Consider the following 22915-nt stretch of genomic DNA (forward strand, 5'->3'; position numbering starts at 1 on the left):
GTAAATGCAATTGTGTTCTTGAGTTTTCTTTCTGTAAGTTCATTATTAGAGTATAAAAATGCAAGTGATTTTTGTAAGTTGATTTTGTACCCTGCAACTTTACTGTAGTTGTCAATTATTTCTAATAGTTTTCCAATGGATTCTTTAGAGTTTTCTATATATAAGATCATGTCATCTGCAAACAGCGAGAGTTTCACTTATTCACTCCCTGTTTGGATTCCTTTTATCCCTTTCTCTTGCCTGATTGCTCTGGCTAAAACCTCCAGTACTGTGTTGAATAAGAGTGGTGATAGTGGGCATCCTTGTCTTGTTCCTGTTCTCAGAGGGATGACATTTAGTTTTTCCCCATTGAGTGTGATGTTGGCTGTAGGTTTGTCGTATATGGCCTTTATTATGTTGAGGTAATTTCCTTCAGTCCCCATTTTGTTAAGAGTTTGTATCATAAATGGCTGTTGGATCTTGTCAGATGCTTTGTCTGCATCTATTGAGATGATCATGTGGTTTTTATTCCTCATTTTGTTAATGTAGTGTATCACATTGATTGATTTGTGGATGTTGAACCATCCCTGTGTCCCTGGTATGAATCCCACTTGATCATGATGTAGATTGCTGTATTCAGGTTGCCAAAATTTTGTTGAGGATTTTTGCGTCTATGGTCATCAGCAATATTGGGCTGTAGTTTTCCTTTTTTGTGTTGTCCTTGTCAGGCTTTGGTATCAGAGTGATGTTGGCCTCATAGAATGTGTTAGGAAGTGTTCATCTTCCCTAATGTTTTGGAATAGCTTGAGAAGGATAGGTATTAAATCCTCTCTGAAAGTTTGGTAGAGTTCTCCGAGGAAGCTATCCGGTCCTGGGGTTTTGTTTTTTGGGAGACTTTTGTTACGGTTTCAATCTCTTTCCTTGTGATTGATTTATTAAGGTTATCTATTTCTTCTTGATTCAGCTTTGGGAGGTTGTAAGAGTCTAAGAATTTATCCATTTCCTCTAGATTGTCCATTTTGTTGGCATATAGCTTTTTGTAGTATTCTCTTAGAATCCGTTGTATTGCTGTGGTATCTGTTGCTATTTCTCCTCTTTCATTTCTAATTATATTTATCTGAGCTTTCTCTATTTTTTCCTTGTAAGTCTGGCTATGGGTTTGTCAATTTTGTTCATCTTCTCAAAGAACCAGCTCTTTGTTTCACTGATCCTTTCTACTGCCTTTTTTGTTTCAATGGCATTTATTTCTGCTCTGATTTTTATTATTTCTCTCCTTCTGCTAACTTTGGGCTTTGTTTGTTCTTGTTTTTCTAATTCAGTTAGGTGTAGTTTGAGATTGCTTATTTGGGATTTTTCTTGTTTGTTAAGGTGAGCCTGTATCACAATGAATTTCCTTCTTAGTACGGCTTTTGCAGTTTCTCATATGAGTTGGTAGGGTATGTTTTCATTTTCATTTGTCTGCAGATGTTTTTTGATTTCTCCTTTAATTTCTTCAATGATCCATTGGTTGTTCAATAGCATGTTGTTTAGTCTCCACATCTTTGTCCCTTTCTCAGTTTTTTTCTTGTAATTAATTTCTAGCTTCATAGCATTGTGACTGGAAAACATGCTTGTTATTATTTCAATCTTCTTAAATTTATTGAGGCTTGCCTTGTTTTCCAACATATGATCTATCCTTGAGAATGTTCCATGTGCACTTGAGAAGAATGTATATTCTGCTGTTTTGGATGGAGTGTTCTATATATGTCTATTAAGTCCAACTGGTCTAGCTTTTCATTTAATTCCACTGTTTCCTTGTTGATTTTCTGTCTGGATGATCTTTCCATTGATGTGAGTGGAGTGTTGAGGTCCCCTACTATTATTGTGTTACTGTTAATATCTTCTTTTGGGTTTGTTAATAGTTGCTTTATGTACTTTGGTGCTCCTGTGTTGGGTGCATAGATATTTATAAGCGTTATTTCTTCTTGATGGAGTGTCCTTTGATCATTACACACTGTCTCTCTTTGTCTCTCTCTCTCTTTTTTTTTTCTAAAGATTTTATTTTTTTCCTTTTTCTCCCCAAAGCACCCTGGTACATAGTTGCACATTTTTAGTTGTGGGTCCTTCTAGTTGTGGCATGTGGGATGCTGCCTCAGCGTGGCTTGATGAGCGTTACCATGTCCGTGCCCAGGATTCGAACTGACGAAACACTGGGCTGCCTGCAGCAGAGTGCGCGAACTTAACCACTCGGCCACGGGGCCGGCCCCCCTCTTTGTCTCTCTTTACCTGTCTTATCTTGAAGTCTACTTTCTCTGATATAAGTATTGTGACACCTGCTTTCTTTTGTTTGCCATTAGCTTGGAGTATCATCTTCCATCCCTTCACTCTGAGCCTGTGTTTGTTGTTGGAGCTGAGATGTGTTTCCTGGAGGCAGCATATTGTTGGGTCTCTGTTTTTTTATTGGAGAATTCAATCCATTTGCATTTAGGGTGATTGTTCATATATGAGGGCTTAATGCTGCCATTTTATCACTCGTTTTCCAGTTCTCTTGCATTTCCTTTGTTTGTCGTCCTGTGTATTTTGGTCTACCAATTGAATTATGTAGTTTTTAATGTTGTGTTTCTTTGTTTTCTCCTTATTTATTATTTGTGTCTCTGTTCTGCTTTTTTGTTTGGTGTTACCATGAGGTTTGTATTCAAATCTCGTAGATAAGATCGTCCATTTTCTGATGGCCTCTTATTTTCTTAGACTAAACTGATTCTGTCCCTTTCCTCCTCCCCTAAGTTCTTTTTCTCTCATCTTATTCTATCTTGTGTTGTGAGTTTGTGATTAAAATGACAAGATTATCTTTGTTTTTGGTGTTTTCCTTCCCTTTTTCTTTAATGCTATTCTTGAGTATTTTCTATCTTGCTCTGATTCTGTCTACCTATTTATCTCCTTACTCTCTGCTTTGTAACCCATTTCTCCCTTTGTTTTTCAGGTATGAGGGCCTTCTTGAGGATTTCTTGTGGTGGGGGGTCTCATAGCTACAAATTCCCTTAGCTTTTGTTTCTCTGGGAAAGTTTTTATTTCTCCATCATATCTGAAGGATATTTTCATTGGATAGAGTATTCTTGGCTGAAAGTTTTTGTCCTTCAAAGATTTGAATATGTCGTTCCAGTCTCTCCTATCTCCTAGCCTGTACGGTTTCTGCAGAGAAATCTGCTGAGAGCCTGATAGGGGTTCCTTTGTAGGTTATTTTCTTCTGCCTTGCTGCCCTTAGTATTTTTTTTTGTCATTTACTTTTGCCAGTTTCACTACTAAATGCCTTGCAGTAGGTGTTTTTACATTGACAAGTCTAGGAGATCTGGAAGCCTCTTCCACATGGATTTCCATCTCCTTCTCTAGGTTTGGGACATTCTTTGCCATCATTTGTTTGAACAAGCTTTCTGCTCCATTCTCCTTCTCTTCTCCCTCTGCAATACCTGTAATTCTTATGTTGCATTTCCTAATGGAGCCAGATATTTCTCGGAGACTTTCTTCATTTCTTTTTAGTAGTATTTCTCTTTCCTCCTCTGTCTGGAGCATTTCAACATGTCTATCCTTGATTATGCTGATTTGCTCCTCTGTGATGTCCACTCGAGCATTCAGGGAATCCATATTTTGTTTTCTCTCTTCCATTGTGTCTTTCATCCCCAATATTTCTGATTGATTCTTCTTTATAGTTTCAATCTCTCTTGTGAAGTAGCTCCTGAACTCGTTGAATTGTTTCTCTACGTTCTCTTTTACCTCGTTGAGTTTTTTGATGACAGCTATTTTGAATTCTTTGTCATTCAGATTACATATTTCTGTGTCTTCAGGACTGATTTCTGGGTACTTGTCATTTTCTCTCTGGTCTGGAGATGTAATATGATGTTTGATACTGCTAGAGGGCGTGGCTCTGTTTTTGTGCATGGTTTTATTTGGTCGCAGTTAACCACCTATTGCCACTGGGTGTGGGTCAAGCACTGCATATTCTGAGCTCTCTGCATTCCGCCAGGATCCCAGGCACTGAGCCGGCACTGGGCGGGTTGTGGGAGGGGCGCTTTCTCCTGCGTGCTCTCTGGGTTTTCTTGCTCTGCCCTCACTATCTGCTCTTCTGGGGTTGTTGGCTTGATGAGGTCACCCCCACGTTAGCTTTCACCTTCGTAGGGGCTTGCCCCTAGGGTGCGAGGTATCTCAGGGATCTTTGATGTTCCCGAGGACGAGTATTCCCTCCCCCGTTCCTTCCCTCTCAGAGGCCGCATGTGGTGCCGGATCCCAGTCTTTTGGGGAGGGAGCGAAGTTTTCTCTTACCCCGTCCCACCTGCCCCAAGGGGGGCTCCAGCCTCTCTGCCCTCCATCATATGGCTGCGTGGGTCTCTCTGACGTCTTTTGTGTTGTGTATGGATGTCCTCTGTTGGAGTGTGAATATCTTTTTCGTTGTTTGGTGGAGGGGAGAGATTACCAGGAAAGCTCACTCCTCCGTGATGCTTGATTAAAACCTATTTTGTCCAAATTATTAAAATGCTCACGTCTAGGGGCTGGCCAGGTGGCATAGAGGTTAAGTTCAGCATGTTCCACTTTGGTGGCCGGGGTTTGTGGGTTCAGATCCTGGGTGTAGACCTACACCACTCATCAAGCCATGCTGTGACAGCAACTCACATACAAAGTAGAGTAGGATTGACACAGATGTTAGCTCAGGGCTGGTCTTCCTCAAGCCAAAAAAAAAAAAAAGGAAAGGGGAAGATTGGCAATAGATGTTAGCTCAGGGTGACTCTTCCTCAGCAAAAAAAAAAAAAGCCCATATCTGACTGTTTGGGGGTATCTTTTATGGAAAACAGGCCTGTGTCCAGTTTCACCTGCGAATACATGTTTCTTCCATTCATTTGTAAGGCCTTGGCTTCAGACCTTGACTTTTTACATTTTCAAATGATTCTTTTAAAAGTCTGAGAGCAGGGAGACACAGGCTTTGGAAAGCTGTGGAGTCAGCAGTGTTGTAGAAATGAGTATTTAAGACGTGGTTAGTAGAGGGTACCCTGCGTGTGTAAAGATTAGCTGGGTGATTTAGGCCCAGTAATGTGTTAAGACTTCAAAAACTTGTGAATTTTGTAATTATATGTGCTAAATCAGATGCATTGCAATTGATAAAATAGAAATAAAGAGTAAGAGTTCTCGCCCTACTTCTAAAAGTTTTCTTTCTTGAAACCTTTTAGGTCCTTTTGGTGTAAACCATGGAGTGGAGCTTCATTCAGATGTGATAGAGTATGCAAAGCAGAAGCTAGACTTCTTCATCAGGACAAGTGAGAGCTTTGACAAGTAAGATCAAATACTATCCATTGGTCAGGGTGTGAATTACAACTTAGACTTTTGATTAGCTGGAAAGAAATCAGTTTATTAGTGTTCATGTACCAGCAAGCACGGTTAAACTGTGGCAGGAGAATCAGGGATGTGTATGTTTCTGTTCTAATTATGTTTTAAATGTCTTGTGTTTTTAAGGGCTTTAAGTTTTTTAACTGTTATACCTAAGTAAAGGTAATTTTTCACCAGTGTAATAAGAGAAGGAAGTAGACTGTTCATTTTGCTCAAATTTCATGTTTCCAATAGAGACAACGTTTTATCACCCAATTGTTTCTAAAAAGAGAATTGTTGCATTTGTCTTTAAACGTATATATAACTAGCTCTTGCCATTTTAAAATAAGGCATTATTCCTATTTAAGGGATTGAGATTTCTAGGAAAAACCTCATTGTTTGCAGGTCTTGAATAAGATAGTGAGTTACAGAGACAGCGAAGACAGTGATGGCTGGAGCCTGGATGATTTAAGCTTGGACCGTGCTTATGATGCTCACTTTCATCATATTTTGTTTGGAATTTCTAGGGTTCGATTTATTCATAGTATAATTCTTTTTGGAATTCTGGCGTCCAGCTTCTGGTGCTGTAAATTGTGTTACATTGCTATGGAATTTTACAGTGAAAACAGCCTGTGGTTAACATAGATTTACTATGTAGACATATTACATGTGATATGTTTAGTTATGGAAAACATTTGTTACTTCCAGGTTTGACTTCTGTGAACCTTCCTTTGTTACTGGCAATTGCCTGGAAATTTCTCCAGATTGTTCTCAGTATGATCGGGTGTACTGTGGGGCTGGTGTGCAGAAAGAGCATGAAGAGTACATGAAGAGCCTTCTCAAAGTAGGGGGGATCCTTGTCATGCCGCTGGAGGAGAAGGTCAGATCCCTTTGTAACTGACATTTTTGCACACTTAACTATTTGCCACGATCTGTTCTAGGAAGTCTACCTATACTTTTCCCTGTAACCCTTGTAACAATGCCTTCCATTTCACAAATGAGGAAACAAGCAGGACCAGGTCGTAAAGACAGCCTAGGTGCCCACAGTGGCTCAGTGGGCGTCCCAGAGTGAGCACGGCAAGCACTTCCCGTCCTCACCTCCCTTCTCGCGCCTCCTCCTCCCTCCTCCACAGCTGTGCTCTGATGCTGGTTCTGCTGTTAGAATTATTACATATGAAAAGTATTAGAGTAATTCCATTCTAATTGTTAGTCTAATTGTGAAATTCTGTGATGCTGAGTGTTGTATAGGAATCCCTCGCATGGTAGGAATCTTGTCTGGGCCTGCTGTTTGGCCATGCGTGTCTCTGTGTGTTTTAGATAGTGTTTCGCTGGGAAAAACAAATTGTAGTAAATGAGCAGAAGAATCAGACATGAACCGGTCATCAGGAAGAACGCCTCAGTCACGACAACTAGGGAAACAAATTATAGGGGCCGGCCTGGTGGCTCAGCAGTTAAGTGAGCACGTTCGCTTTGGCGGCCCGGGGTTTGCTGGTTCGAATCCCAGGTGTGGACATGGCACCGCTTGGCAAGTCATGCTATGGTAGGTGTCCCACTTATAAAATAGAGGAAGATGGGCACGGGTGTTAGCTCAGGGCCAGTCTTCCTCAGCAAAAAAGAGGAGGATTGGCAGATGTTAGCTCAGGGCTAGTCTGCCTCAAAAAAAAAAAGAAAAGAAAACAAATTATAAAAATTAGGAGATTGTGCATTTTTGTGCACTTTTCTACAGCTTTTAAATGTTAGCATTTAACTTATTTTGTTCGAAAGGTAATCATTTATTTTAAAAAATCCAGAGGATATGAACATTAAAAACTCTGGTGACTGTTAGGGTGTGATTGTGTAGTACTTTCTCTTAGTTCGTACTACTTTTTCAAAAAGGTTTATTGTACAGATGGTTTAGAACTTACAATGTTTTACTTAAAAGAGTTCCTGAATATAATGTTAAGTCATTTAATGTTCCACATCGTCGTTTTGGTGCATTTGTAGTGCCTCTCGAGCTGTGGACCGCAGTGTATTGTCTTGCTCCCGTAATTGGATGTTAGGCTGTGTGTAGTTTCCACTATTATTTGCTATTATATAAAGACTTTAGCGAGTATCTCTAATTAAAAAAAATTTTATCCATAAATGTTCCAGTATGTATCTGGAAAAGATAAGGGCTCTGGTTTTTAAAACATCATTACAAAATCATTATCAGCCTAAAAAATTAATAGTGATTTCTTAATATCTTCACACGTCCAACTAGTGTTCAAATTTTCCTTATTGTCTCAAAATTTGTTTTAATAGTTTGTTTGGATGGGGCTCCATTTAAGGTTTATGTATTACATTTGGTTGATGTATCTCTTCTTTTTTAATCTATCAATTCTTCTTTCTGTTTTACTTTTTCCTTGCAATTTGTTGAAGAAATCAGGTGATTTGTCTTAGAGAGTTTCTTAGAGCCTGGATTTGGAGGTTACGTGTCTCTTTGGTAATGCTTTACACACTCTTCTTCCTGGGCTCTGGATTCCCTATAAATTGGTAGTTGGACCCAAAGACTTGACTGGGTTTGGGTTTAATCACATTGGTGGTGGAGAGAGGGTGTGAGCGTGAGGGGCGTGCCTCCGGGGCTCTAGTGTGCTTCCCCCGTGCAGCACGTCGCTCTGGTTGTCTGTTCTTCTGACGCCCGCAGTGTGATGGTAGTCCTGCTCCATTCTTTCGTGGGGGCTGCAGAATCATACATTCTGATGCCATCGTTTCTCTTCCTGTGGTGGCTGGAGTGCTTAGAAAAGGAGAAACACCCTCAGTAATTACTTGGTTTCCCTGAGGTATACTTTATAGAGAGAGGCAGGGTGGATTCTGATTCTTAACCTTTATCAGTTTTCTCAGTAATTTGTTCTCTAGCATCTGGCAAAGGTGGTGACCAGTGAGTTTTATTTGATTTTTAGTGTCAATATGAATTCATGGATTTTAATGGTCGTATGATCCTTATTGAAGCTCAGATTGTCCCATCTTGGCCTGTGGGTGCCTCTTCAGCTTGGCTCTTGGGCTCTGATACAACCTCAGTAGTCTCTGATAACTTTGTTTCTCTCTGGTATGAAAAGATGTTCTAGACTCATTTCGTATATTTTTTTTTACCACAAACTTGGAATTAACTATTTTTGAGGATCCCTGTTCATTTTCAATTCAATGAGAATTGGGTGTTTAGAGACCACAGTTGGGGCCTTTGGGATAATCTTAACCTTTACCTGTGTCCATCATCTCCAGGTGCAGTCTCAGAAGCAGGAGTCTTGATCAAAGACTCCGTTTTCACTTTGCCAGCTGCCCTTTCACAGGCAGTGCTCTCAGCAGTGCAGATGAGGAGCCCTTGCTGACGGTCCCACCTGTTTTTATTTTTTTTACTTGGTTTTTAAAAAAAATATTTTTTTATTGAGTTAATGATAGGTTACAATCTTGTGAAATTTCAGTTGTACATTAATGTTTGTCAGTCGTGTTGTAGGTGCACCACTTCACCCTTTGTGCCCACCCCCCACCCCACCTTTCCCCTGGTAGCCACTAATCTGTTCTCTTTGTCCACATTTTTAAATTCCTCATATGAGTGGAGTCATACAGAGATTATCCTTCTCTAACTGGCTTATTTCACTTAACATAATTCTCTCAAGGTCCATCCATGTTATTGCAAATGGAATGATTTTGTTCTGTTTTACAGCTGAGTAGTATTCCATTGTATATATGTACCACATCTTCTTTATCCATTCATCTGTTGATGGGCACTTAGGTTGCTTCCACGTCTTGGCTATTGTAAACAATGCTGCAGTAAACATTGGGGTGCATAGGACTTTTGGAATTGCTGACTTCAAGCTCTTTGGATAGATACCCAGTAGTGGGATAGCTGGGTCATATGGTAGTTCTATTTTTAATTTTTTGAGGAATCTCCATACTGTTTTCCATAGTGGCTGCACCAGTTTGCATTCCCACCAGCAGTGTATGAGGGTTCCTTTTTCTCCATACCCTCTCCAACATTTGTTACTATTAGTTTTAGATATTTTTGTCATTCTAATGGGTGTAAGGTGATATCTTAGTGTAGTTTTGATTTGCATTTCCCTGATGATCAGCGATGATGAGCATCTTTTCATGTGCCTATTGGCCATCTGTATATCTTCTTTGGAGAAATGTCTGTTCATGTCTCCAGCCCATTTTTTGATCGGGTTGTTTGATTTTTTGTTGTAGAGTTGTGAGAGTTCTTTATATATTAAGGATATTAAGCCTTTGTCAGATATATGACTTGCAAATATTTTTTCCCAGTTAGTGGGTTGTTTTTTTGTTTCAATCCTGTTTTCATTTGCCTTGAAGAAGCTCTTTAGTCTGATGAAGTCCCATTTGTTTATTCTTTCTATTGTTTCCCTTTTCTGAGAAGACATGGTGTCCGAAAAGATCCTTTTAATACTGATGTCAAAGAGTGTACTGCCTACGTTTTCTTCTAGAAGCCTTATGGTTTCAGGTCTCACCTTTAGGTCTTGGATCCATTTTGAGTTTGTTTTGGTGAATGGTGAAAAAGAATGGTCAATTTTCATTCTTTTACATATGGCTTTCCAGTTTTCCCAGCACCATTTGTTGAAAAGACTTTCTTTTGTCCATTGTATGCCCTCAGCTCCTTTGTCGAAGATAAGCTGTCCATAGATGTGTGGTTTTATTTCTGGGCTTTCAATTCTCTTACATTGATCTGTGCACCTGTTTTTGTACCACTAGCATGCTGTTTTGATTACTGTAGCTTTGTAGTATGTTTCAAAGTCAGGGATTGCGATGCCTCCTGTTTTGTTCTTTTTTCTCAGGATTGCTTTAGCAATTTGGGGTCTTTGGTTGCCCCATATGAATTTTAGGATTCTTTGTTCTAATTCTGTAAAGAATGTCATTGGGATTCTGATTGGGATAGCGTTGAATCTGTAGATTGCTTTAGGTAGAACGGACATTTTAACTATGTTTATTCTTCCATTCCATGTACATGGAATGTCTTTCCATCTCCTTATGTCGTCATCCAGTTCTCTCAGAAAGGCCTTGTAATTTTCATTATATAGGTCCTTCACTTCCTTAGTTAAATTTACCCCGAGGTATTTTATTCTTTTTGTTGTGATTGTGAATGGTATTGTGTTCCTGAGTTCTTTTTCTGTTAACTCATTATTAGCATATAGAAATGCTACTGATTTATGCAAATTGATTTTATACCCTGCAAATTTGCTGTAGTTGTTGAGTACTTCTAAGAGTTTTCCAATGGATTCTTTGGGGTTTTCTATATATAAGATCATGTAGTCTGCAACCAGTGAGAGTTTCACTTCTTCCCTTGCTATTTGGATTCCTTTTATTCCTTTTTCTTGCCTGATTGCTCTGGCCAGGACCTCCAGTACTATGTTAAATAAGAGTGGTGATAGAGGGCATCCTTGTCTTGTTCCTGTTTTCAGGGGGATGGCACTCAGTTTTTGCCCATTGAGTATGGTGTTGGCTGTGGGTTTGTCATATATGGCCTTTATTATGTTGATGAAGTTCCCTTCTATGCCCATTTTGTTCAGAGTTTTTATCATAAATGCCTATTGGGTCTTGTCACATGCTTTCTTTGCATCTATTGAGATGATCATGTGGTTTTTATTCCTCAGTTTGTTGATGTGGTGTATCACATTGATTGATTTGCGGATGTTGAACCATCCCTGTGTCCCTGGTATGAATCCCACCTGATCATGATGTATGATCCTTTTGATGAATTGCTGAATTCTGGTTGCCAAAATTTTGTTTAGAATTTTTGCATCTATGTTCATCAGTGATAATGGCCTGTAGTTCTCTTTTTTGGTGGTGTCCTTGTCAGGCTTTGGTATAAGCGTGATGTTGGCCTCCTAGAATGTGTTAGGAAGTGTTCCATCCTCCCTAATTTTTTGGAATAGCTTGAAAAGGATAGGTATTAAATCCTCCTTGAAAGTTTGGTAGAATTCCGCAGGAAAGCCATCTGGTCCTGGGGTTTTATTCTTTGGGATGTTTTTGATTCCTGTTTCAATCTCTTTCCTTGTGATTCGTCTGTTCAAATTGTCTGCTTCTTCTTGAGTGAGCTTTGGGAGATTGTAGGAGTGCAAGAATTTATCCATTTCCTCTGGGTTATCCATTTTGTTGGCATATAGTTTTTCGTATTATTCTCTTATAATCCATTGTATTTCTGGAGAGTCTGTTGTTATTTCTCCTCTTTCATTTCTGATTTTGTTTATTTGAGCTTTCTCCGTTTTTTTCTTTGTATGTCTGGCTAGGGTTTTATCAATTTTATTTATCTTCTCAAAGAACCAACTCTTTGTTTCATTGATCCTTTCTACTGCCTTTTTTGTTTCAATAGCATTTATTTCTGCTCTGATTTTTATTATTTCTCTCCTTCTGCTGACTTTGGGCTTTATTTGTTCTTCTTTCTCTAGTTCAGTTAGATGTAGTTTAAGATTGCTTATTTGGGATTTTTCTTGTTTGTTAAGATGTGCCTGTATTGTGATGAATTTTCCTCTTAATACAGCTTTTGCTGTATCCCATATGAGTTGGTATGGCATGTTGTCATTTTCATTTGTTTCCAGGTATTTTTTGATTTCTTCTTTAATTTCTTCAATGATCCATTGCTGGTTCAGTAGTGTATTGTTTAGTCTCCACAACCTTGTGCCTTTCTCAGCTTTTTTCTTGTAATTAATTTCTAGCCCTATAGCATTATGATCGGAGAAGATGCTTGTTATTATTTCAATTTTTTTAAATTTGTAGAGGCTTGCCTTGTTTCCCAAAATATGGTCTATCCTTGAGAATGTTCCATGTGCACTTGAGGAGAATGTGTATTCAGCTGTTTTAGGATGAAGTGATCTATATATGTCTATTAAGTCCAATTGTTTTAGTTTTTCGTTTAGCTCCACTATTTCCTTGTTGATTTTCTGTCTGGATGATCTGTCCATTGATGTGAGTGGGGTGTTGAGGTCCCCTACTATTATTGTGTTGTTTTTAACATCTTCCTTTAGGTTTGTTAATAGTTGCTTTATGAACCTTGGTGCTCCTATGTTGGGTGCATAGATATTTGTAAGTGTTATTTCTTCTTGATGAAGTGTCCCTTTGATCATTATATATTGTCCCTCTGTGTCTCTCTTTACGTGCCTTATTTTGAAATCTGTTTTGTCTGATATAAGAATTGCAACACCTGCTTTCTTTTGCTTGCTATTAGCTTGAAGTATTGTCCTCCACCCCTTCACTCTGAGCCTGTGTTTGTCCTTGGGGCTGAGGTGTGTTTCCTGGAGGCAACAAATTGTTGGATATTGTTCTTTAATCCATTTTGCCACTCTGTGTCTTTTTATTGGAGAGTTCAGTCTGTTTACATTGAGGGTAATTATTGATGCATGTGGACTTAATACTGTCAGTCTGTCACTCATTATCTGGTTTTTCTGCATTGCCTTTGTTTCTCATCCTGTGTGCTTTAGCCTATCCATTGACTTCTGCAATTTCTTATGCTGGGTTTCTTAGATTTTTCCTTATTTATGTTTTGTGGCTCTGTTCTGTTTTTTAGTTTAGTGGCTACCCTGAAGTATGTGTTTAGAATCTCGTGTATAATATAGTCTGTTCTCTGGTGGTCTCTTACTTGCTTGGCCTAGACTGATTTAGACCCTTTGCTCTTCCCCTCCTAAATTATTATTTTCATTTCTTATTCCAACTAGTGTTATGAGTTTGTAGTTAGAGTGATAAGATTGTCTTTGCTTTGGTAGTTTCCTTACCTTTATCCTAATGCTATAGTTGAATATTTGCTATCCTATTCTGGTTCTATCTATCTGTCTCCCTACTCTGTGGTTTGTGACCCCTTTCTCCCTTTTTTCTTTTTTCAGGTATGAGAACCTTCTTGAGGATTTCTTGTAGTGGAGGACTTTTAGTTACAAATTCCCTTAACTTTTGTTTGTCTGGAAAAGATTTAATTTCTCCCTCATATCTGAAGGATATTTTTGCTGGATAGAGTATTCTTGGCTGAAGATTTTTATCTTTTCTTTTTTTTAATTTTATTTTTCCTTTTTCTCCCCAAAGCCCCCCGGTACACATTGTGTATTTTCTTAGTTGTGGGTCCTTCCAGTTGTGGCATGTGGGATACCGCCTCAGCATGGCTTGATGAGTGGTGCCATGTCCACACCCAGGATTTAAACCAGTGAAATCCTGGGCCACTGAAGCAGAGTGCATGAACTTAACCACTCAGTTATGGGGCTGGCCCCGATTTTTATCTTGTAAAGTTTTGAATATGTCACTCCATTCTCTCCTAGCTTGTAAGGTTTCTGTAGAGAAATCCGCTGAAAGTCTGATAGGAGTTCCTTTGTAGGTTATTTTCTTCTGTCTTGCTGCCCTGAGTATTCTTTCTTTGTCTTTCATTTTTGCCATTTTTACTACTATATGCCTCGCAGTAGGTCTTTTTGCATTGACAAATCTAGGAGATCTGAAAGCTTCCTCTACACACGTTTCTCCCTCAATCCCTAGATTTGGGAAGTTCTCTTCTATAATTTTATTAAGCACACTTTCTGCTCCATTTTCCTTTTCCACGTTCTTGGGAATTCCTATGATCCTTGAATTCTTTCTCCTCATTGAATTTGCTATCTCTCGGAGATTTTCCTCATTCTTTTTAATTCTTAGTTCTCTTTCTTCCTCTGTCTGGAGCCATTCAGCCTGTCTATCTTTGATTATGCTAATTTTCTCCTCTATGATGTCGACACGGGCATTCAGGGAATCCATATTCTGTTTTATCTGGTCCATTGTGTTTTTCATCTCTAGTAATTCTGTTTGATTCTTCTTTATAATTTCAATCTCTTTTGTGAAGTAACTCCAGAACTCATTGGCTTGTTTCTCTATCTTTCTCTCTACCTCATTGAGTTTTTTGATGATAGCTACTCTGAACTCATTTTCACTTAGTTTACCTATTTCCAAGTCCTCAGGACTTAATTCTGTGTTTTTATTGTTTTCCTTCTGGTTGGAGCTTTTATAAATTGCTGAATGGTAGAGGAGCGGTTTTTGTGCCTGATGGTAGAATTCAGTTGCAGTTACAGCCTGTTGCCACTAGATGGGGGTCGAGAGCTGCACGTTCTGAGCTCTCTGCCTTCAAGCAAGATGGCGGGACCCAGCGCGGTTTGCTGGGCGAGGTGGGGTTTCTCTCACGCACTGATCTGGATTCAGATCAGCTCTGTTCTCTGGTCTCCCAGGGCCCTGGCCTGATGGGGTCCCCGTGCACGGAAGCTTTCCCCCATCAGCGGGTTTGCACTGTATCGGCGGCAGGAGTCCTGGATGATCCCTCGGTCGCGTGGCCCCTCTCCCGCTCCTTCCCCGACCGCGCAGCAGCGATCCCAGTCTCTAGGGGTGGGAGCGACGTTCTCTCCTACCCCGTTCTAGCTCCTCCAAGGGCGGCTCCAGCCTCTCCGTTCTCTGTCTTCTTACTCTGTAGGTCTCTGATGGTCTCAGCATTAGGGATCATTGGTTGAAATTCAGTTTTTTCCATTTTTTTGGTTTTATTTTGGAGGGGAGAGAGTCCCGAGTCAGCTCACCCTGCCATTTTGCTCCTCTTATTGTTTTTTTTTGAGGCAGCAGAGCAGTGAACAGACTGCCCATCTATGGTCGGGGTGGATTTGGAGATGTGCACGAGGTCAGGCGGCTAGTATGAGATTTCCTGAGCTCAGGATGCTGTTTATTACAGCAAACTGTCCAAGACAGAGGAAAGCAGTGAGAGGAACACGGAGCCAAACTGGATTGAAGGAGAGACGAGCCAGGGCAGGACAGGCTGTGCATACTCCTGATCACGACAAGCCTGATGGTCCCACCTGTTTTATTTCTGCAGTTTTTAGTAGGTCACAGTGTATGAGAGGGCTAGACGTCTCCATCTGTGCTCTTCTTTCTCACTCGGAATATTGTTTTAAATATTCAAAATATTTAAATAGTCCTGTGACCTGTTTAGGCTGTTCGGAGACTGGCACAGAACACCCAGGAGGGCCGTGTTGTCTAACTGGGTCCTTCTGGTACTCCTTATACTGTGATTCATGAGAAATGTTTGAATGACCATGCTGCAGTGTGCTGGTCATGTGACTCCGTGTGTGGTGGGCTGGCGTCCCTGGGAAGCTCATGTCGTTTCAGTGTGCGTCTCCCCAGCATGCGGGTGAGCGCCTGCGCCCCGTGCGTGGTCGTCTTTGAGGAGGGCACAGCGGTGCTGTAGTGGTAGCTGTTCCAGGCGTGGTTGTGAGTTGTTGCAGGAAGGTCTTTTTTGTGGTTCCCATCCTCCAGCTGCAACACCCAGGATTCAGTCTGGGTTGAAGCACTGAGGGTGGTTGTGTACGTCTTGATAAATTTTACTTTAGAACAGACTCCTCTCCTTGCTTCTCCCCCAACGTTGACCGTTTTGGAATCCGAGAAAGTTGTCTCGTCAGAGCCCCACGCTCCTTGTCTGACTGTCTCCTCTTGTCATTCTTTAACTTCTTTCATACATCTTTCCTGTGAACAGCAGTTAGTTCTAGAGGCTTGAATATATTCAAGCTAAACATATTTGCGAGATTATTAATGCATTCTGTGTACTTCATGTCACATCACCTTAGGGGCCCATGTTGTCACGTTATTTCATTGTTAGTGTATCTGTGTTTTTTTAGATTATATATAGGAATGATTATATTTAAATATAAGCTACCAGTAGCTGAATCTTTTGAATATTCTCTTTTTGTCTTTGGGATAGTTGACTAAGATAACACGTACTGGTCCTTCTGCTTGGGAAACCAAGAAGATTCTGGCTGTTTCTTTTGCTCCTCTGATTCAGCCCTGCCACTCAGAGTCAGGAAAATCAAGATTTGTCCAGTTACGTGAGTACAAAGATCCTTACTTATCTTTTAGATCTTTTTAGTCTCATTAGAATGGGAAGGAAAACTAAATCTATAAGGAAAAATTTAATACTAAAGAGCATTTTCCCCTCCACTGAAACTTTAAAATCCTACAAGTGATTTTTAGGCATTTACAATATTGTAATCTATTTTTAGCCTATTTTAGGTTATTTTAGCCTTCTTTTAAATCTACAGACAGCTGTTGCTGGTTATACCACTGAAAACAGAGGTCCACATAAAAGGGGGTTAATTCTCTTGTGTGGAGAGATCTTAACGGAGAGAGCTAGCTCAGGGCTAACCCTCTGCTCCCTGTGGCTGCCTTGTGGGTGCACATTCCAGCCAGTCTGCTGGTGTGTGGGCGGGAGGCTTACTGTGGACCTTGTTCTGCTCAGCCTGTGTCTTTCACTCCTTCAGGATGTAGATCAAGCAAACAGCTAACATCAGGCCAGTCTTCATGTAGATGTTGTTTTATAATTTAAACAAAAATTCAGCAGTGAGAACTGCAAATAATTTTATTTAAAATAAATAAACTCTACTCTATTATTGAAGAAGTAAATTATTTAGAAAATTTGGCAAATGCTAAAAAAAAAAAAATAGGAAGGAAAAAAACTAACCGTAATCCCACCACCCAAAGATAATACATGTTGATGAATTCCTTCCAGAATTGTTTCTTAGTTTGTGAGGAATCATTACTTGAACAGTGTTGGTCTGCCTTGTTCTCTCCGAAGCGCAAGTTATGTGAAATACACGTGGTCCTTGAAAGGTGATCACGGAGGGGCTGAGAGGGGTCAGGGAGGGTCTGACAGAGGACGTGACGCCTGTGCTTGGTCTTCAAGGGTGAGAGGGACTTCCCCCAGGAGAGAGGCCAGGGAGGAAAACTATCAGCGGAGGCAGGGAGTTTCCACATGCACGTTCCCGGTGTGTTCCGAGTTGGGGTATGGCAGAGACTAGGGTGCGTAGGGGAGACTTGAGTTTCTCACGTGGGCTGTGGAGGCTGTCACATGCTTTGCATCACGGACGCGGCGCCTCCGTGTCCTGGACCACCTGGTGGTGGAGGTGAGTTTCTCAAATGCGCGCTCTCTTACAGTCCCGCCAGAATAGGAAAGAGGTGCTGCCCGCGTTGGTCGGGCACCGCCTTCTAGGGACGGAGCAGAGTATTGGCAGGTGAGGACGCAGCCAGGGCCTCTGTGGGGCTGTCCACTGGTCTAGGGGAAGACAAGACTCTTGGTGTGGAGGCTTGATGAGGCCTGAATGAGAATCGTGACAGCACGGAGCCCCCTTAGAGGCGGGTGTTGGATGACAAACAATCATGTGATGCTGTTTAGGGCTCCTGAAGCGAACAGGTCAGTTATTTGTAACTTTATCCTTCTGAGCCAGAGATTCTGTGGGTGCAGACATGTGCTGTGTGGGGTGGATAGGGTGAGCCTCAGGGTGGAAGGACAGGAGACAGGCTGCAGGCAGAAGCCAGTGAGGAGGCTGTTGGGATTTTCCAGGCGAGAGATAAAGACTGACATTGATACACTGGCCTCTACAGTGGACAGGATTCGGGGCAGGCACACAGGGCCTTTCTGAGGAAGGAAGTGGAGCCTGAGGCGTCCGTCATTGGTTGTAGCTGTGGGTATGTGGACGGCTCAGGGCCTGGGACAGGCCTGGGTTATGTTGCTGGGAGCCGTTGGTGGCTCTCTGTTATTTGAAGCCATGGAGTGGATGTCAGACCAAGGATGAATAGGCAGATGAAGAGGGGGAAATGGTAGAAATCAGAACCTTGGGGAGCACCACTAGGCTGGGTGGAAGTAGAGGAGCCAGCAAGAGAGACTCAGGCTGGGGGGCAGTAAGCCGAGTTAGTTCCCCCAAGTAGCACCTCGGGGAGAGCCGGAGAGGCCAGAGCTGGCAGTGGGGACGCCTGATTACCTGTGACAGAGTCGTCTCAGCAGTCTTAGGGGCGACAGCCAGTGGGGTGGTGAGGGAAGGAAAGATGGCAACAGAAAGCCATGACTGTGGTGTTCTGTAGCAGGGTAGGTGCTGGAGCCATCCTGGAGGAGGGGAGGGTTGGTGCTGAGAGAGCGGAGGAGGTGCTGAGGGTCTGGGGCACCGGCGCTTTCCAGTGCTGTGGTGGACTGTGGATGTGGCTGAGATTCTGTGCAGGCCTCTGGTTTGTGTGATGAATGTCGCAGCCAACTTGAGAGCCCTCCCTATAGTGTGGTGGGTTATTTTTTGAAGTTAGGTAGTGGAGGGAAAAAAGTGATTCTGATTGTCAGTTTAATGTTTTAAACACACAACCCCACTTCCTTTCCCTTTGAGAAAAGCCTTTATGCTGCCATGTGTGTGTTATTTGCATTAAATTGAGCTTTAATTTAATTGCCAGATTTTATTTTTCCTTGGTAGTTTTTGGAGTTTTCTTCTTAAAAATGTTTTTGATTTACTTTTCTCTGCATTAATATAAAAAAGGAACAGATAATTTGTAAAGTACTATGAAAATATTAAAATGGATAAAAGAATGCTGGAGCCATATATTCACCGTATTACTACTGAATGAGATAGAGTACATGAACGGATACAGTAAGTGGAGTCATGGAACTGGCTGTCAAAGAAGCAAAAACAGTAACCCACGTTTTTATTCTGCCACTGGTTGATGAGCCAAGCAACATTGCTTCCATTCCTTATCTGAGTTAAGGATTAGTGTGTTATCTTTTGAAAAGTAGTATATGAATGCAAATTAGAGCACTGATTGACATTTGCAAAGAGACTACTCTCATATTCTTGTAATATATTTGTAAATATGCCAGTGAATGAAAATGTTAGGATGTTAGGATTTAGCTGTTTGGGCTTTGTGTGGTCGTCACGGACAAGTTTGACGTCTTGTCATTTGCACCACAGCACCACTGGCCGTTCGCAGCCTCCAGGACCTGGCTCGCATCGCCATCCGGGGCACCATTAAGAAGATCATTCATCAGGAAACAGTGAACAAAAGCGGAAATGGACTAAAGAACACTCCCAGGTTTAAACGGAGGAGAGTTCGCCGTCGTCGGATGGAAACGATTGTCTTTTTGGACAAAGAGGTCTTTGCCAGTCGGATTTCCAACCCCTCCGATGACAACAGCTTTGAAGACTTGGAAGAGGAACGGCGGGAAGAAGAGGAGAAAGCCCCGCCTGAAACGAAGCCAGACCCCCCAGTGAACTTCCTGCGCGAGAAGGTCTTGAGCCTCCCTCTGCCAGATCCCCTGAAATACTACCTACTTTATTACAGAGAAAAATAAGTCTGTGGAACAGGGACAGGCGGCAGAGCTGACTGCCGAGCCCGATGCGATGCACCCGTCTGCCTCTGGGGTCACCTGGAGCAGACGCGATGGGCTCTGCTCTCTGCGTTTCTTTTTCTAGTTTGTTCTTGATCATCCACTAAAATTCCATTCAACGGTATGATTTCCTTCAACATAATCTGACGAACGTGAAGTGCATGGGAGAAGCTTTCTCAGAGGGAGACTGTCCTCGAGGAGTGGCTTCAGCTCTGGGGAAGCACCGAGGGCTGCGGGCGGGGACTGCTGATCACCACTTCCCACAGGTGCAATCTGCATTAAAGTGAGTGCTGGAGTTGAAATAATCTGTGCTGTTGCTTCTACAGTGTGAAACAGCACAAGTTTGTAAGTGTCTGAAACCTTTTCTGAGTGTGACACACTTACATCCAAGTTTGAATTTTACCGTATCAACCTCTTAATTACTGGCACTGAGTTTCACTAAACTGCTTAGTTTTCTAGGAGGAGGAGAACATTATTGAAAAGCCCTCTCTTAAGTAAATTAATTAACTCTTATGTGAGTTGTCAATTATAATTTAAAAAAAGAAAACTTTTGATGAGGGGAGAGGAATAAAAGTAAGATGTCTTTATGGAATTTCCAAAGAATTCCAAGAAATCTTCTCTTGACACCTTTTGTCAACCTTTAAAAGAACCAATCAATGTCAAGTAATCCCTTAAAGAAATCCTGAAGAATGAAACGGGCTTTGTGTAAGTGAAGATGCTGCGTGACTTCTGCCGCAGCGGTGGGGGTGCTTGTTGGCCCAGCGTGCGCTGCATAGTGGGCGTCTAAGGTGTTGGCGTGCCTGGTGCTCAGAGCAGGTGGAAAGTGTCAAGACCTGACATAGATTGGGACTGTGTTGTGCACAGCTTGTGCTTTGTTTACTTCAGTTGGCTATTTTCCCGTAATCACATTAGAGTACTGATTCACAGATTTTATCTTTTATAATTCTGGAAAAAAAGATTTGTTAGTTTTGTAATTTTCTTAACAAATGTATGTATTTTAGTAGCTTCATTGCATTAAAACAGTGTAACTCACAGGAACCTGTGATCTTCCCCAGGCCTGGTGTGTTGAGCTTTCTGTCCTCATCTAGTTACGAGTCTAGACGAAAAGGCAATCCTGGCAGTCAGATGGCAGAATGTTTTGAAGTTACATTTCTTATTCCAAAATGTTGTTTCTTTAAACTTTTTTTCTTACCCAAAGAAAAGAACAGTATAAAATGTAAACAGTAAACCCAAACTCAGAGTGCTGGTGTAGATTAAGCCTCCAGGCTTTATGTTTAGCCTCTTGGGAGTTGCTGGGTTCTTTGTCCTGTGGTTTCACCAGCTTAACTGAGTTCCTATTTTTTTGCTTTTCTGCTTTTTTTTAGTAATGAATCATTTTCATCACAGGATACTGTGTGCTTGCATAGCTGGGAGCATTTATATTCCCCCAGGTTTTTGAATTTAAGATATTGTAAAGAAAGGTACTTCATAGTTGTGTTTACCTGCCTTTTAACTCCAAGTTAAGCATCATTCTTTCAGAGAGAAATGCATGATTTATGTTTACTTGCTAACATTTCATAGTTTGCAGATCCTTGTTGACCTTATTCTCATTGATATGTAGAGACCTGTGCAATACATGGACATTTTTGGACATAATATTAAATAAATGATATCTGTGAAATCTGTTACATTAGGTGGCTTGACCAAATTTTTTTCCCTATAATTCTATATGGATTTCACATTTTTTTAAACCACATTTGCCTTTATGCTACATTGTAAAAACTCTTTACAATGCATAGGACATGTTGTTCCCTATATATGTTAAACATTTCCTAACATTTTATATTTACCTGTTGTCAGTTTGTGATTTTTAAACCAGAATCTGCTTATATATATATATATAGATAATATATGTGAAATAGTGTGGTGTTTATTAAAACTAAAGGAGAATTGTAAATGAGTTTTGCTGTGCTTAAGCACCTTACCCCGGAGTTCGGTATGGTACACTGCTGTCTGTTTTCACAGATGAGTTACGTATAGTCTGTGTTGTCTGCACGCTCTCTATGGTGAACCACCTTCGAGACAGCTGTTGACTCACGTGTGGAGTAGTCTGTATTTTTATATGTGACTTTTGTCTTGAAAGTAGTAAAGCCATAGACATGTGCAAAACAAATATCAAATTTATGAATGTTAAGTATGTAATGTAAAAATCAACTATGTATGTAAAAATAGTTTTGCCCATCTGGAACTTTTAGGGGATTAATGCAAGAAATTTGAAACAAAGATTTTAATGAGCTGATGTACATGGATAAATATAAAATTTATCAATAAAGGTAGTTAAGACACTTTAGCTTTCTTGGCATTGCTTCTGTTTCCTGTGTGGGATTGAAATTCTTAACTACCTGTCTTCATGAAAACCTTTAAAAATAAACTTTTCTTCTTTTTTTTTAGAATCACGTTTTTTCTCTATTTGTATTATTGCTTGTTTCTGTACCATTCTTGCACAGTTAGGGAAGGCACTTGAATTTAGAATAGCCAAATAGAAGAGTGGCTTCCTTTGACTATGTGAGAATAGGTGTCTGAAGTGTGTCTGTGGTTACATTTTGGCACAATTTTCCCGTAATTTGAAATGTTAAATAAAAGGTAACTGGGTTATGGTAACGTGTGTTATGGGGCAGTGAGGGTGAGAGTTTAGGTTTAGGGTTTGGAGTCGCGGTTAGGGTCAGGAGCCATGGCCAGGGTTTAAGATTGAGGTTTAGGGTCAGGGTCAGACTCAGGGGTCAAGGTCAGAGGGAAAGGCCCAGGAGTCAGGGACAGAATCAGGGTTTAGGTTCAGGGTCAGGGTTAGGGTTGGGTTAGGGTTAGGGTTAGGGGTTAGGGTTAGGGGTTAGGGTTAGGGTTAGGGTTAGGGCTTCTCGCGTCCTCACATGGAGGGAGGGGCTGGGGTCTCTCTTATCAGGGGATCGATCCCATTCTGGAGCACCCCACCCTCACAACCTAATCACTCCAAAGGCTCCGCCTTCTAACCCCGTCCCGTTGGGCGTTAGGATTCCCACATGTGGATTTCGGGGAACAAACATTCAGATCACAGCGCTGATATACGGGAAACCCACTGACTTTGGTATGTTGACCTGCTTTGCTTGTTGTAATCTCTGTATTTTCCGATCGAGGCACAGGAGTGGTGGGCTCCATTTCATTTGGAATTTCAAATTCCCACACTGAATAATCCTAAAACTGGATGACAGTCACCGGACCTGCTCCTGGGGACGAACTGGCGCCCTGCGCCGCGCCCCGGCGCACAGCAGGGGGCGCCCGACCCGCCCGCCGGACCCGCAGGAGCGCATGCGCCTCCCGTGCCGGCCGAGCGTCCTGCTGAGAGCGCATGCGCGTCCCGTCCCGGATCTGGCCGCACGGGCCCGCGGGGAGCGCGTGCGCGTCCCGTCCCGGGGAGGACGCGCCGGGCCCAGGGATGCGTCCCGCCGCTTCGGGACG

At 41.5% G+C, this 22915-nt stretch overlaps 1 protein-coding gene across 7 annotated transcripts in view; it reads left to right on the forward strand.

Annotated features, from left to right (window-relative positions):
• Positions 1–21773, forward strand: part of PCMTD2 (protein-L-isoaspartate (D-aspartate) O-methyltransferase domain containing 2) — a 31838-nt gene extending 10065 nt beyond the window's left edge. For 4 of the 7 annotated variants that reach the window (XM_023626999.2, XM_001495654.6, XM_070247552.1 and 1 more), the window contains 4 exons: positions 5172–5274; positions 6016–6187; positions 16010–16133; positions 19029–21773. In XM_023626999.2, coding sequence (XP_023482767.1) covers positions 5172–5274; positions 6016–6187; positions 16010–16133; positions 19029–19408 — 779 coding nt within the window. In that variant the 3' untranslated portion in view covers positions 19409–21773. The remainder of the gene's footprint in view (positions 1–5171; positions 5275–6015; positions 6188–16009; positions 16134–19028) is intronic. The other 3 variants (XM_070247555.1, XM_070247554.1, XM_070247556.1) reach the window with 1 other exon arrangement.
• The last annotated feature ends 1142 nt before the right edge of the window (positions 21774–22915 follow it).

This window comes from Equus caballus, chromosome 22 (genome assembly GCF_041296265.1).
Source record: "Equus caballus isolate H_3958 breed thoroughbred chromosome 22, TB-T2T, whole genome shotgun sequence".
Taxonomy (NCBI): domain Eukaryota; kingdom Metazoa; phylum Chordata; class Mammalia; order Perissodactyla; family Equidae; genus Equus; species Equus caballus.